The sequence below is a fragment of the Lethenteron reissneri genome, chromosome 51, assembly GCF_015708825.2.
Source record: "Lethenteron reissneri isolate LAM-NWPU_2019-01 chromosome 51, ASM1570882v1, whole genome shotgun sequence".
NCBI classification, from domain to species: Eukaryota; Metazoa; Chordata; class Hyperoartia; order Petromyzontiformes; family Petromyzontidae; genus Lethenteron; species Lethenteron reissneri.
The window spans coordinates 12,103,282-12,118,795 of NC_083829.1; the positions used below are offsets into that span (position 1 = coordinate 12,103,282).

The 15,514-nt window shown below is 46.5% G+C and overlaps 1 protein-coding gene across 5 annotated transcripts in view; it reads left to right on the forward strand.

Annotated features, from left to right (window-relative positions):
• The window catches only part of LOC133355528 (tyrosine-protein phosphatase non-receptor type 18-like), a 57,715-nt gene extending 46,711 nt beyond the window's left edge, over positions 1-11,004 (forward strand). For 4 of the 5 annotated variants that reach the window (XM_061572858.1, XM_061572860.1, XM_061572861.1 and 1 more), the window contains 4 exons: positions 1,669-1,752; positions 3,645-3,745; positions 3,877-3,907; positions 4,888-6,507. In XM_061572858.1, coding sequence (XP_061428842.1) covers positions 1,669-1,752; positions 3,645-3,745; positions 3,877-3,907; positions 4,888-5,072 — 401 coding nt within the window. In that variant the 3' untranslated portion in view covers positions 5,073-6,507. The other variant, XM_061572859.1, reaches the window with a different exon arrangement.
• Positions 11,005-15,514: the final 4,510 nt, after the last annotated feature.

A 15,514-nucleotide genomic window follows, 5' to 3' on the forward strand; every position in this document is an offset into this window, starting at 1 on the left:
TATACTGCCATAGATAAACCCAACATTAAATTATATACTGTATTGCTGTAAACCAACCTATATCTTATACATTTAATATCACACTATGTATTATTCTACACACCCTAATGTGTATCGAAATGGTTTATTACGTCCTTCCAATGATTGCTGAGCCAGAATCCATCTTCTCGGTTAAAGTTGTCTCTGTGTTTGTATATGTGGATCGCCTCATGAACGAATCTCTCATGATAGCCAGATGGCTTGCAGAGAACCTCTGTCTTGGAGAAGTCAATATCATGTGAGCCCACTGAGTTGTAACAGTGATCTGCCACGGCTGAGGTGTTAGTCCTACCGTGTTTCAGGTCAGCTTTATGTTCACGGATGCGGTCCGAAAGCTGACCTGAAACACGGTAGGACTAACACCTCAGCCGTGGCAGATCACTGTTACAACTCAGTGGGCTCACATGATATTGACTTCTCCAAGACAGAGGTTCTCTGCAAGCCATCTGGCTATCATGAGAGATTCGTTCATGAGGCGATCCACATATACAAACACAGAGACAACTTTAACCGAGAAGATGGATTCTGGCTCAGCAATCATTGGAAGGACGTAATAAACCATTTCGATACACATTAGGGTGTGTAGAATAATACATAGTGTGATATTAAATGTATAAGATATAGGTTGGTTTACAGCAATACAGTATATAATTTAATGTTGGGTTTATCTATGGCAGTATATAGTACGGTATATGCTCGTGTGATGTAAGAGAATAAGGTTTAGATGGAAGCATATTATAGAATTTTTACGAGGTAAAATTGTAATGTATTACTTGCTGTTAGTAACTCAGCTTATTATAGAGTATAGTAAGTATACTGATGGTGCGATGCAGTTTATACTTTAGTTTTTTATGTAGTTTATACTTTAGTTTTCTACGTGTTGTTGAGTAACTGCAGCTACATATCATTAACATTCCTTTCCTTTGTTACTGCTAATCCCTGCACCCCCCTTGGTTGCTGCTGATCCTGCATAATGCATGGGCATAATATGACTTTGACACCCCCCCGCCCAACGCCTACGCATTTTCCATGAATATGCTAAATCCCTCTTCACATGCACATTCTTTTTGTTAAGGCGCTCTTCAACCCCCAATGCAGCTTATATATAAGCTCCTAGTTTGGTAGTGTCTCATTCTTCACCTGAAGACGGCTGCTTGCGTTGTAGCCGAAACGTCGTGAGAATTGTTTTATTATGTTTTATTTTTATTATTTTATTACTTCCCTTCTACGTGACTTTACCGAAAGAAACAAGAAGATGAATCCCTGCAGTCACGAAAGCTTTAAATCGAAATTTAAATCTGCGTTTGGTCTATGGTGAAACGGTGGCAACCGCAGGTAAACGACTGTTATTGGAGAAGGATGGAGGTGGTCCGGTGGCTTAGGGTGCCTGTGATATTGGACTGCAGAGCACTGAGCCAACATCGGCATCTGAATTTCGAGTCCCAGCCGTCCGCGATTAACCTGGAGTTCAAACAGGAGCACAGCCACACTGTGGAGGTTGAGGAAGCCTTACTTGCGAATGGTTAACGGTGGTTACTGGTTGGACTGCAGATGCTCGGTGACCCACGAATAGTTTGCAAGTTTGCGAGTGACCGTGTGCAAGGTTCGCTTGTGCTGTGTCGCACACAGCTCTGTCGGCGGCGTGGTCCAGGAACTGCGCTGCATCGTCGCAGGACAAAACGGAGTATGTCATCACGGCTCCAGACGGAGCAGGTGAGTGGGATGCAGCGGCTCTCTTTCAGGATGGTCTTGAAACACGTTTTGCAGAAGGGGTGATGTTTCTGCTGTGTCATCCCAATTGAGTCATTTTCAGGCATTTTTTTTGCATTGGGATGTATGGCCAATACCAGTTACATTGTGTGGGGTTTTAGCTATGGAAGGAAACTGGAGAACTTGGGAGGAACTCCATGCACAACATAGGAAGAACATACGAACGCCATTCAGAAAGGCACTCGAGTCGGAAATAAAACTCGGGCCCCTCTTGCTGTGCGGCATCGTGAGAATTACCCAACTCGGACAGCGACGCTGGGCACACAATTGCCTTATCATGCGCACGTCACGGGACCTTTTGCGTCCAACGTGAAGCAGACAGGGCGTATGCTGTGGTTAATACACCCACTGTAATAACCAGGGTGGCCTGCTGGATTCGAACGGTGAACCTCTGCAACACGCGTTGAACGCGGTGACGCTGGACCCCGTCACGGTATTCGCGCATCGTTGGCAGGCCCTCTAATCCGTGTTTCTCGACTTTCCCAAGCTCTTATAATAACGACTTACATGCACAAGGCGCCATTAAGCAATAGATTTCAGAGTGCCGTAATAACCTCGCTCAATTCAAGAAGCGTGTTACATTCTTGTCTTTTAAAATTTGACGGCGCCATTTGTTGCTGGCTGCTTGACGTTTTTGGCCTTTGGGCCTCCTGTTCTCAGCGACTGTGTACAAAACTAAATCACCCAGAATGCACCCAGGGTTGAGCCTGGATAGTGCATGGATGGGCAGTGGCCGTGCAGTCGAGGCTGTGGTTAGTGGGGGGCACTGCAGCAACATAACTTGTGCTGCACCGCCCCCCACCTTCACCAACCCGCACTGACCAGCGTGGTGAAGTATGGTCAAAATATGCAACAACGGGGAGGCCCTCGTCCAGCAGTGGATTGACAAAACTGGGCTGTACATGCACAAGTCCACACATGTACACGAGTTATCACGTGCATTTTCTGAGCATCATATATCTCATGATGCTCAGGACACTCAGACTGAGATGTTCCATGGGAAAGAAGTTTCCAGGTGGATTATTTTTTATGTAAAACATTGTACAAATGTTATCCCTTTACAAGAGTAACAAATCACTTATTAACGCCATTCCTCTCATCTAACAAAGGTCTTAGATAATGGGAAGACTACAGCATGCGCATGTGTGCCAAGCACATTCAGCAGGCGTACGTGTGCATACGTCTGTGCGCACGTGGTCGGCTCAAATGAGTACCTGTACTCAAAGGCGGTCAGGCGTGGTGCTGGGCATCCGCACCCTTGCGTGCATAGGTGCTCGAAGCATTTGCCTCAACAGTCTGCTTCGGCTATCGGGGGGATCTTTGTGCCACGTGTTTTGTGGATGGGAGGATTGGTGGAACCCCTCACATGCACGTGCGCACTGTACTTTGAACCTGGGGATCCGAGTTTGATTTCTGCTCAAGGCCAACATCTGTGATTTACATCTGAACCGGTAATGGGCCTCTCCTAGGTTGACTCAGCCTTAAATGAGTACTTGGTGCGGTGTGTAAAACATCAGCAATGGAGGAGACAAAGGTGGCCGTCCGTGGTGCTGGCCACCCACCCTCTATTACGCCGTGCCCGCTTTCAAATGTGCTTGCTAACAGCACTTGCCCCAACAGTCTGTTAAATGCTACATGGGGAGCTTTGTCTTTATCTTTCTGGATTATAGGAAGCCCAAATTAAAAGCGTTTCACTGAACCATTGACTTTCTATAAAGATGAACTTATTTTCTAGCCCTGGACAGATGATGGGCTGAGGCACCTCCCGGCCAGCGTCCCTTCTGATTGTACTTTGAGTGTTCTGACCACAAATGCGTTTTCTTTACGACCCACAGATGACACCCTCTTGAAAGGAAATCCAAAAACCACATCCCTTCCATTCAACATCAAGCAGGGTGTCAAGATATTTGGAAAACAACTCTTTGGAAAGTCCGAGGTATGACAACAAATATTATAACTGCCGTTATTTGTTTAATAATTTTGCATTTTTATGCATTTTTTTAAAATTCACATTACAATGTTTGTTTTTTGTATGCTCAACTTATTTTTTCTGGGTTTCTCATTCAGCCACCCAGTGCAGCCACCACAGAAAAACCAGGTGAGACCAGTTCAGTGAAGTCCACATGACCCGAGTTCACTCTTTGAAAGTTGAACCCTTCCAAATTTCAATAAAACTCAACACATCCGTCGATAACACACACTGTGGCCTTAAAATAAATAAAACTTCGGGAAATATTTTGTGCAATGGCTCATCCTCACCGCATATACATCAAAGAAGGGCCATTGCCCAAAACGTCTTCTATTATATATATTTTCCTTCCAGGTGGGGTTATTGGTGATTGTGTTGAGCTTTTCTGATAATTGTGCTTATGCACCACTGCCAACGCAGCAGCCTCACCAAATAATTTGTTACATTTCAGTGGGTTCAGGTCATTCGCAGTGATTGTTAATCACCGAGCACGAAACTACAACGTAGGTTTTCGCCGTTGTGCCGTATAGCTCCGCCATGCGTCTTCTGGTTGTACTGTTAGTCGTTCAGCACGTCAGCTGCTTCAATGCTGGCAGCTTCTTCAGGAACTGAATTCAGTACAACAACAAAAAGACATCTGAGAACCACTAAGAAATACGTTTCCTGTCTTGTGAGTGGTCAGTTTGTTTTACTGACCAAGAGCCAAAGTGATGGGTTTCTCAACTAGTTGGTGAATTCAGCCCAGTCATCAATTCATGCACACAAAAACCCATCGTATCCATTTAAGTTTTTCATCCAGTTCAACGCCGAGATTTAAAAAGCAGAGATTACAAATGGCTGTGAAAGTGTACGGGGCTGCCATCATCGAGGGCATATTCCTGATGCAATGCGAGGTTATGCTTACTTAAGCAGTTCAGGTAGGAGATTTCTTTATTTCATTATATGATACCGACAGCACAGATGCATTGATTGTAGGAATAACGAAAATGTCCATCGCGCCGCAACACGGCGAGTCATTTCAAGGCCACTGAAATATGAGGGGATGTATGACGCTGCATGTATTTGTAACGTGTCGTGGTTTTAACAGTGTTTCCCTTGATCTGTGTTAGGGGTCTTGAAAGCAGCTAATAACTCAGATTATGAAGACGTTGAAACCTCTCAGAACCATATATCAAGCACGGCTGCCGTCAATACATCAAACATGGGTACAGTGTTTTTGGTTTACACTCATCTGAACCATCCTGCCTCTCTAAACACACCCCAACTGGTACCTGTGCACCTGTTTTTACCGTAATTAAACTCACATTAAGAAAAGGTTACTTAAGTATGGATATATATAGCCACATCCACTGCAGGAACTAGAGAAGTTAAGGATTTTTGGGCGTTTAAATTCCCCAATAAAAACAACACTTTTGGATGTACTTACCATTTACATGCAACTTCACAGGGTGGAGCAGTGTACAGTTGTTAGCACACCATGTCATGATCCCGGTGGCTCAAGTTGGATTCCCGGCCACGGCAAACATCAGTGGTGGTTATAGCCGAATTGGGAACGGGACGAATCCATCAGAGCGGAACTGAATCCGAATCTCAGCTCAGCTTCCAAATCCGAAACTAACTAAAATATCCATCGCTTAAGTTTACAAAAGTCAAAAAATCAAACCAATCACAATTCGCGATCATTTCCACGTGCCGAGACTACGACCACCAACAGCTACGATAACTGGGAGCTCAATTGCACCTGCGTCAATGGTACCTGCGCCAACCTTGTGTGGCTCAGGTGCAAATTGTGCATGTTGGGGTATGGGAATAGAACCCAGGATGCTAGCTGGGATCTTAGTTTGGCGTTTGCCACCATCACCCAAGCAGGCGTAGTGGTGTCCCCTGAATAACGAGCGGGACCGGGTGAGCGTGCTGTCGCGATAGGGCTGGCCCCGACTTCCTGCCGTGAACTGATTACATAACGACGACAGCTGATGGAGTTGCTCGCGGGTGCTTTTATTGGTTATTCTGGGCAATGAGGGGCACAGCAGCCTCGGCTCCTTGCCTGGTGCGTCTCGTGCATCGCCCCTCAGTTCCTGCGCACACTTAACACAATTAGCAGATCATATGCTTCCTTTACATATCTGTCCCTCCACATGGAAAAAGTGAGTTTTGTTTTATGAATTCCAACTACCACATGACCTTCTGGTAGTGTATACTAACTGCAGCATTGGTTCAACACAAGCAAAACTCTGGACTGGTTTCAAAATAGTGTCTCATTCATCAGAAGAATCAGGCTCGTTTGAACCAATACTGGCGAACTGTCAGGGATTCCTCTCAGTTAGACATGGGTCCTCGTTCAACCCAAACCTATATAATACATGACACGTAGATTATTTGTGCTGTACTAGTGACGAATTGGCATGTTCTGTTTACGTGACAACCCTTACTAGCTGGCTGTGTCGGGTGGTGGCGGGTTTTAACGACACATTTATATATTTAAGCGATCTAACCCCCCCCAAACAAAACCCTCTTATGGATGATATTGGTCGCGAAAGCCTCCTACGTGTTAAACTGAGGTAGAGTTTTCCTTTGGATGTTTCAATAAGATACATGCACCCTCCCTTTTTCCCTCACTCTTGCCTTCCACAACCACTCAGCATTTTTAACCACCTACCCTGCACCCCCCCCTCTGTCGGCAGTAATGAGTCGGCCTGTGTGTATGGTGTGTGTTTGTCGTTGAACGCCTGCAGGGTTTGGCCACCGCCTTGCGAGGCCACGCGGCCCGCGGCAGCCTCCGGCAGACTGGCCCAGCTTCTAAACGATCATTTCAGCGCCAGCGACGGCCATTAGTGTTTCTTGTTTATAAATCAAGTATGAATGTAAATTAATAAAAATAACATTTAAAAAAATGAATGGGGCACACTGAAGTTTCGTTTGCCAACAACAATTCAAGGAGGTGAAATTAAGCACAATTTTCTTGTCTCAAACTTTTGACATGCGTGTCGTTGTTGTAAACCTCTGTCTGCTGCTTTGGCCAGAATAATCGGCTTGGTGCCACCACCACCGTCGTCGTTTTTTAGTCATCGTCGTTTATTTTATTTTATTATTATTTTAACCTATCAACGTGACTTTACCGAAAGACCCAAAGAATGTATACTTAATAACATTTTTATTTGATATAGCGTCAGTCATGCTAATAGCATCCAATAACGCTGTACATCAATTATACTGAGGACCAAATCCTATACACAGCCACTACCAAGCAAATTAACACCTTGCTACGTACCAAGCAAATCTAAAATTAAGAAATTAAGAAATGGCACCAAAACTAAAAAAGTTATCAAAACAAAGAAATTAGTCCATTAGGTCACACCCGAGACCATAATTCCCATTTTACAACCAAGACAAGAAATCTTCACAGGAGGGACGGTGGAGTGCCAAAAATGTACGACTAATTTATATCAATCGGTCCAATATCTAAAAAATGATTACCAATTTTTCAGCGTATGCCTGGATGAATAAAAAAAAAACTTTAGTTCAGATTTGAATAATATGATAGAGTTGATTTATTGGGTGTGGAGTGGGAGGGTATTCCAGACTGCAGGGACTGTGCATGAGAAATATCGTCCACCAATGGTTTTAAGTTTTATTTTTAGAGTGGAGAGCCACCCTAGAGAAGATGAACGGGGGAACCTGAGGACGGGAGTAAACTGAAATCAGAGGCGAAAGATAGGCAGGGGCTAGCCCGTGAAGAATTTTGAAAACAGTGAAGTGCAATCTTGTAGGTGATGCTGGACTGAATAGGTAGCCAGTGGAGCGACTGTAAAATGGGTGTAATGACGCTTACGGATGTGAGTCCTCTTGCAGCTGCGTTTTGAATGCACTGGGCACGTTGGTTGAGACACGAAGACCAAATAAGAGAGAATTGCAGTAGTCTAGCCTGGAAGTTACAAATGCATGCACTTTTGTTGCTGCAGCCGTTTCAGAGACACAGTTGCAGATGAAAGCGGTCTTGCACATATAGGAAATGTGAAGTCAAGAACGAAACCCAGTTGACCTGCCTGTTGACTAATATGAAGATCAGAGTCAAGCAGATGGACAGTAGATTGCTGATGTGAGGTAATTATTTTTCCCCCAGTTTTAGAGTTATTTAGTTTTAGAAAATTTTCTGCGAGTCAGTTAGAACCTGCAGTAAAACAGGCAAGGTCGCAACCAATGACCACACAGGAGCAGATTTCGTAACTGCATGCCGGTATCAGCACTGGTTGAATACTCAACAGCTGGGCAGGTATCCCAAACGACGGCGACACCGTGCTGTGGTAGAGGGCAGTGTCAGGCAATGACCAGATTCAGAGCCACAGCCATTTGTGGTAGAAGGCGATGTGTCACAGCCAGCAGCACCACACGAGTAGGACCCGCAGTATTGTACCGGGACAACTCGGGTCAAAAACAGCACTAATCCAGTGCCGTAGAAACGGTGAAGTTTCTTATGGAATCGAAACAGCTCACAACGTGAGGCTACGTATAGCAATCAGCTGCGTCGGCTTACAGCAGCAGCAATTTTGGCTTCATAACTTCTGTGACTTTTTTCAGCAATATTTGGTGTAATTGGTGGTGAGTTCAGAGTAAAATAAGTAATCGCTGTAGTCAAACAGTGTGATGAGAAGTGTAAAGTTGAGCAAGAGGTCGTGCAGTTATGGTGGTCAGATGAATGTATATTATGTGTTGAACCTCTTTCGCACCGTACGTAGCCAACCGCACTGATCAGGGATGCGTGATTATAATTATTAGAATCACACTGAAGTGGTCTACCAGGTGACCCAGCTAAAATTAAGCCCTTGCTACACAAACACAACACAAACTTTAGTGCACTTTACTGATGATCGATACTAACATGCTGCATGGAATTACAAATCTAATTTCTCATGTGTCTAAATGTAATTGCATCACAATACAATGCACAAAAACAGGACATGTGCCTCAAGAACAACCGTGAGGGGTATATATCAAGTATAGTTTCCATACAAGACCCTTTGCAGACAGGATACACTCCTGTCTGCAAAGGGTCTTGTATCAGGGCAGAGAGTCTGCACTACGCATATGAGGGCGTCTGGCCGCCTTTGTCTCCCTAGTGGCGATGTTTACACATCACACCAGGCACTAAATCGAGGCTGAGTCGACCTCTGGAAGGCCCAGGACCGATTCAGATAATCGTCACTGGTGTTGGTCCTGAGCGGAAATCGAATTCCGGTCCCAGCGCAGCACGCTAACCACAGCGCCACCACTCCTCACGCACCTTTGAGCTTGAAGTAATGCACGCGATTGGTGGCGCTGTGGAGGATGCAGCCATCCGCATCTACTCCACGGGCTCTTCCACTACGGAGCCAACCTCCTCTGACCACCACGAACAGAACTAGCAGCCCGCAGATTGTAAATCACCCTTCTGGGAAGGTCAAGATCTTGGTCCACCTTCAATGGTGTAACAAGTGAATATGAGTGTGGTTAATTAGTATTGAGTGAAGTAACTGGATAGTGTGCTTAGATAACTGGCTGTTCGCCTGTTGGCGTCCTCTGGTCTAACACTGAGACTCGGCTCGAAAGAAAGCTGTCTGGTGTGGACCAATCCGTTTCAAAGACAATGCACCATATACTACCAGAGCATGTTTTTTGTTTGCATGTTCACCACAAGTAAATGTGGTTACTCTTTGGTTCTTTCGGTAAAGTCACGTAGAAAGGAAATAAATTAAATAATAGTAGAATACGACGTTTAGATTGCAACACAAGCAACCATCATCAGGTGCGAATTATTTAATTGATTTCCTTTCTACGTGACTTTACCGAAAGGACCAAAGAGTAATTCCTGCAATCACGAAAGCTTCGAATCTAGTTTTATATGTGGTTAATGCAGACGTGATTCCTTGCCAAAGGTTTTAGTTTGGTTGTTTTGACATCATAACACCTGTTTTATTGCCAGAAAGGGTAAAACCTATTCTTATATGTAAGTGAATAGTTAAATGAGTGGTGTGGTCGAGTGATGAGCATTGAGGTAAATGCAGATAGTGTGGTGGTGAGGTACCTGGTGTAGTAAAGTGGCAACGTCATTGTAATTAGCGTGGCGAGTGATCATGTTGATTGCTAAAGTGCTATGGTTGAATAGTGTGATGAGAGTAAGTGGCGTGGTTGAACAGCGTGGCCAAGCGGCGTGGTAATGTGGTCGGATGGTGAGACGATTGGTGAGGTTGGATGTTACACCGGGCAGGAGACGAACGGGTGGCAGGAGGGGGATAGGGCCCTGGTTACACCGACGGCAACTCAGCACACAAGCGGGAGGATAGGGTTCAAGGTAATTTAAAAACGAACTGGCACAGAAAATAAAATATAATGAACTAAAATAAAAGGAATTTACAAGCACATCAAAAACGGTGCGTTTTCAGTTTTGCATCGCTGTTTTTCGGCATTGATTGTCCAACGTTTCGCTCAAAAAAGCAAACCGTGGACCGGTTTCGATATTCAATGTCTCATCAGAACCGCTGGCATAAACACTTTCTTCCACATTCAACTTCAGTTACAGCTCATAGGCAAAAAACTGAAAGTAAAATAAAAACTTCTGATACATTTCAATTAAGTGCAGGAGGTTGAGAGAATGTCTGATTTCGACACTGTCAATGTTTCTGCCACCATCCCTCAGTACCGCTTGCTTTATTCTGCTACAGTTGACAGAACCTTCCAACATTATGGCCATAAATATTTGCGCTAAAACTTTTATAAAACTTCACTGTGAATGGAGTATTTTTTTACATCGTTGATGTAATGTACAGTACCGATGAATGTTCATTAAATTATACAAAGTGAGTGCATTTGTATAATCGTTATTCACTTGTGCATTCAAAAGTGTGACTTTCTGTTGCGAATGCAAATGAAAATACCATTGTTTATCTTATACATTTTATGCGATGCGTACTGTTGTTTGTTATTGTTTGTGACAATGTCGGGTCGGCATTTTTTAGCTTTACTCAAATACCTTGAACAACCAGAATTATCTCGAGTAACACCGTTTTTTTTATTGCTTTACGATTGTTTAAATGGTTTCCATGTTGTGGTTGTGCTCTCGATATCTATGAGACTTACCAGCTGCTGTACATTGGGTTGTGGGATATTTCTGGTATCTTGGATTGCTTCATAAATACCAATGTTGATGGTGATGTATTTAAATGTTTTCTTCCAATAAAAGCTATATTCCATATCTACTTTCCTGAATTATGATTTGTATTTTTATTTACATTTCTACACTTCCTACATATCAATGTATGGCTGTTCAGTCTGTACAAAGTTAAGTGCCTTTTCATAGACTGAACAATCTAGACAAGTAGATTTGGTATTCATTTGTATTTTATAGCAGCATCTGTTCATGTTATTGCAGTCATAAGTAGAAAATGCTTTACTAAATCCAGCTTGTACAAGTGGTTTGTGGGCCTCTAGATTGACTGTTGTGAACAATTGTAATAATATACTGTGGCTGTCATTCTCAATCAATTTTCAGAATTTCTCAAATCAGTTGTCAGTTTGAGGCACCTCTCCGAAGAAGAGGCTTTAAATGTCTGTAAACAGGCAATGATTCTGATCCAACAGTTCGTCCCACTTATTTGATGATTTCTAGTGATTGTATCTGATCATTGGGGCTCTTGTGGTGCCACGGCCTCGGAGCAACTCTGCAAGCGCCACGACTCCCCCCTGGCCCCCACACTGAGCACACGCACACAGCACACACACGGAGTGTCCTGGTGGGGGATTTCCTGGCACAACGGGTTTTAATCCGAAGGATCCCTAGGAGGAAAGTCCCACGGTTTCCCGGTGCCAGGAGATTTGCCGACCCTCGCAGTACAGGTTACATTGCGGTGCCCGTGAGTTGGCCTAATATTGTATGGGCGCAAAAAGGTTCACCGGGCCAGCCGCAATCAGTCATTCGCGACATCGGGAGGGGCTGCGGTGGAATATTAAGTGAGAAGGGCAGACCATGAGGTCAGGGGATCGCAGCACCACGACCTCCCCTGACCCCCATACCGAATACACACTCGCAGGGTGCGTATTCGCCAGTCGGGCATTATTCCGGATTAACAAGAGTGAGTAATAAATCAATGAGTGCGGACGGACAGGCAATGGGTCGCAGAAGCACCAGCAGCAATTCTCCATGTGAGGACAAAAAAACCGGGCGGTAATCACAGGTAGGCGCACGATTGGCCACGCGGCACAACGCGATTCCAGGATTTTGAAGTCAGGAGGATAAAAGGGGAGCCTGGGGTTCGTTCAAAAGAGATCTTTCTTCAACCTCTTGGCCGCCAAGACCCACTCCCTGCCTACTCGAGCCGCTCGCAGCATCCGTGTGATGCCAGCGAGGGCCTGCCACGAGGCAGTGATAGACAAAGCTTTTTTCGTCCTCCCTCCGACCCTCACAGCGTCCGTGCGACGTCGTGAGTACAGCTACGGGGTACGTGGTAGGGCATTTGAGTATCTGGGGACTTGGGCAGTAGTAGGCTAGGCTCTTCCCCCCCGGGTAGGGCGGGGTTTGCAGCCAAGAGTAAAAGTTAGCACAGAGCATCGGTGTGGTGTCTGTGATTTCTGTGTGGAGCGACTGCGTGGGGGAACGTGCGGCGAGAGAGAACGTGGAGCCGCAGCAGTGTTCACGTTAAGAGATAATTACCCGCAGGTGCGAGCGCGTTCGCGCCCCCTGCGTTAACGATAGCTGCGGTGTGCACGGGTGTGTGGGTTAACTCCGTGTGGCTACGGGCCAGCAGCACGAGTAAGTCCCTCAGAGAGGGCGCTAGCGTGGGGGGCCCCATCACTCGGTCAGCGGGGGCCCAGCGGGAGCCGACTGACGCAGTGGAGATGGGAGCGGAACGGGCGGATGTCGCGCCCCACTTGTCCAGCGAGGGCGGTGGGGCGGACGTGGCGCCCCACACTCTCTCTATATGCCATTCTGTAACGCGCATTGAGTAAATGACATCAAGTATACAATCTGGGAGATCCTCCTTATCTAAAAAAATGTTACCCACATTTTACTCCACCCCACGCAACTTGCTTTAGCGACTGATTTACCCAACTATACACCCAATGCGCACTGACCAGCGTGAAGTATGGTCAAGGTCATATATATATTTGCACATGATGGAAGTAGCAATATGTTACAATCCATCACAAACTACAAAGGAACAATAAGCTGTGAGGCAATCAACCACGCCTCCCTCCCCGACCAGCTCAACACCTTCTATGGACAGTTTGAGGCAAAGACAGCTACCCCTGCACCCACAGCTCCACAGTCCCCCCGCCTCCCCCTACGTTCCCCACCTCCGTCTTCCCCCCATTGCACCGACCACAGCTCTCTTGCAAGCGTCCTTAGGCTCAACAGAGCCGAGGTGACAAAGATCCTCCGGCAGGTTGACAAACACAAGCCAGCCGGCCCAGACGGGATACCAGGGCGTGTCCTTTCTCAGGGCATGCACATCCCCAGCTGGCCCCTGTGTTAACAGACATCTTCAACCTTTCCCTCGTCCAGGCTGTCATTCCAACATGCCTCAACACGTCTACAATCATTCTGGTTCCCAGAAAGGCCAAAATTACATGCCTTAATAACTACAGACCCGTAGCGCTCACCCCACCATCATCATGAAGTGTTTCAAAAGGGCAATAAAGAAACACATCTGCTCCATCCTACCAGATACACTGGACCGCCTGCAGTTTGCATATCGCACTAAAAGGTCCTCGGATGACGCTATTGCTATTACATTTGTAGTGACATCACGGGATGTCACTGTGTCGTGCCGACCCGAGAGAGGCACGGCGTGCGATGTAACGACATCGCAGACACCACAATGGTGTGGGTGTAGTACCGGCCCTAGAGGTGCTCGGTGAGCGCTGATTGATAGCGCTGGATGGCACCACGCCTGGCGTGCAGTGCCGGCCCCTACAGGATAGGGTGTTAGAGTGCCGGCCATAGAAATGGGGTTACTAAAGGCCGTGGCACTCTGGTTGACCCAAGAGGACATGTGACCAGTTAAGTCTACAAAGGGGCCCCAAGTGGGGGCTAGGGGTGGTCACATGGTCGGGGATCAGATCCTGATGGAGGATTCTGGAAGGTGGTCGTGGCCAAGGGGGGAGCCGGCCACGCCGCAAAGGATATAAGCCGGGTCCCCCAGAGGGACCGGCGTTGTTGTTAATCCTGAAGAAACCTTCGTCTACGTCCTACCGAGTCTCCAACACGTAGACCTGGACCCGAGCTGTGGTCCGGTCCGTTGTAGCAATTACGTAGTGACTAATGTAGTTAGCCTGGTGGTGGCCACCATAGGTTGTTATTCTGTTAAGGGGCAGTTACCCCGTGTGTTGGTGTTAAATAAATGTGTTGCCTCCAAGAGTATGTCTGCGACTCAGTTGAATCCATTACACATTGCATAAGGCACTGTCCCACCTGGAGATGGAGGGTAACTATGTGAGAATGCTGTTTATCGATTACAGCTCAGCATTCAATACTATAGTGCCCTCCGTCCTAATCTCCAAACTGGAGGCATTGGGTGTGAACGCCACCCTCTGCAGTTGGGTGCTGGACTTTCTAACGGGAAGACCTCAGGCGGTAAAGGTAAGCAAAACATCTCATCTTACCTGACCGTCAACATTGGTGCCCCCCAAGGATATGTGCTTAACCCTCTCTAGTACTCCATCTACACTATCGACTCAGGTACAGCTCCAACGCCATAATAAGGATGAGGTGACGGCACTCTCAACGTGGTGTCAAGGGAACAACCTTGAGCTCAAGGTTGGCAAAACTTAGGAGCCGATTCTGGACTTCAGGAAGAGGGGAAAGCAGGTGCCACTAACCATCAACGGGGCCTCAGTGAAGCGGGCCAACAGCTTCAGGTTCCTCTGAGTTCACATCTCAGAGGACCTGAAGTGGTCCCGGCACGTGGATGCACTGGTGAAGAGGTCCCAGCGGTACCTACGTAACCTCAGAAGGCTGAGTGAGGTGCACCATTGAGAGGAGCTTGACTGGCTGCATCACCATCTGGTATGGTAACTGCACCGAACGGGACCGGCAGAGGCTTCAGAGGGTGATGCGGTCCGCTAATCACCCTGAGAGACCTCTACACCAGGAGGTGCATCGCGAAGGCCCTCCAGCCACCCGGGCCACGGCCCTTTCATCAGGAAACAATCCAAGAGGAAGCTCGGCTCCATCAGCTTTGGGGCTACCATCAACCACCTCAGTTTCTATCCCCAGGCCATGCTGAGCTGAGCAGAGCCCCGCGCAATATCTGCCCAAGCCCCACCAACCCTGATTCTGCTCCCCCCTACCCCCATTCACACCCCCCCACCGACTGCACTAGACATTAACCAAACAAGAACATTTTGCATAACAAGATCATTTATAAAGCCCATCCGCAGGGAGCCCTATTTATGCTAAGCACATGTCACTTTTATAATCTGCACAGCGATTTTAATATTTTTGAAATGTTTATATTGTAGTTAATTTGCACAAGCCGAGAGCGACACGGTGATAAATGATCTCACTGCCATGCACCTCATGTATGCATGGCTATGTGATCAGCAAAGCTGACTAGTCTCAAGGAGCGAAATGCCAACGTCGAAGTCTGCTCGCCATGAGCGCTTTAGGAGACTTTGTTGTTTTGCTCTTTGTAGTTTGGGTCGGATGGCCACAATCGCACTGCTGTGGCTTGTTTTTAATGCGTCTGGGTTTCTGTCTTATAT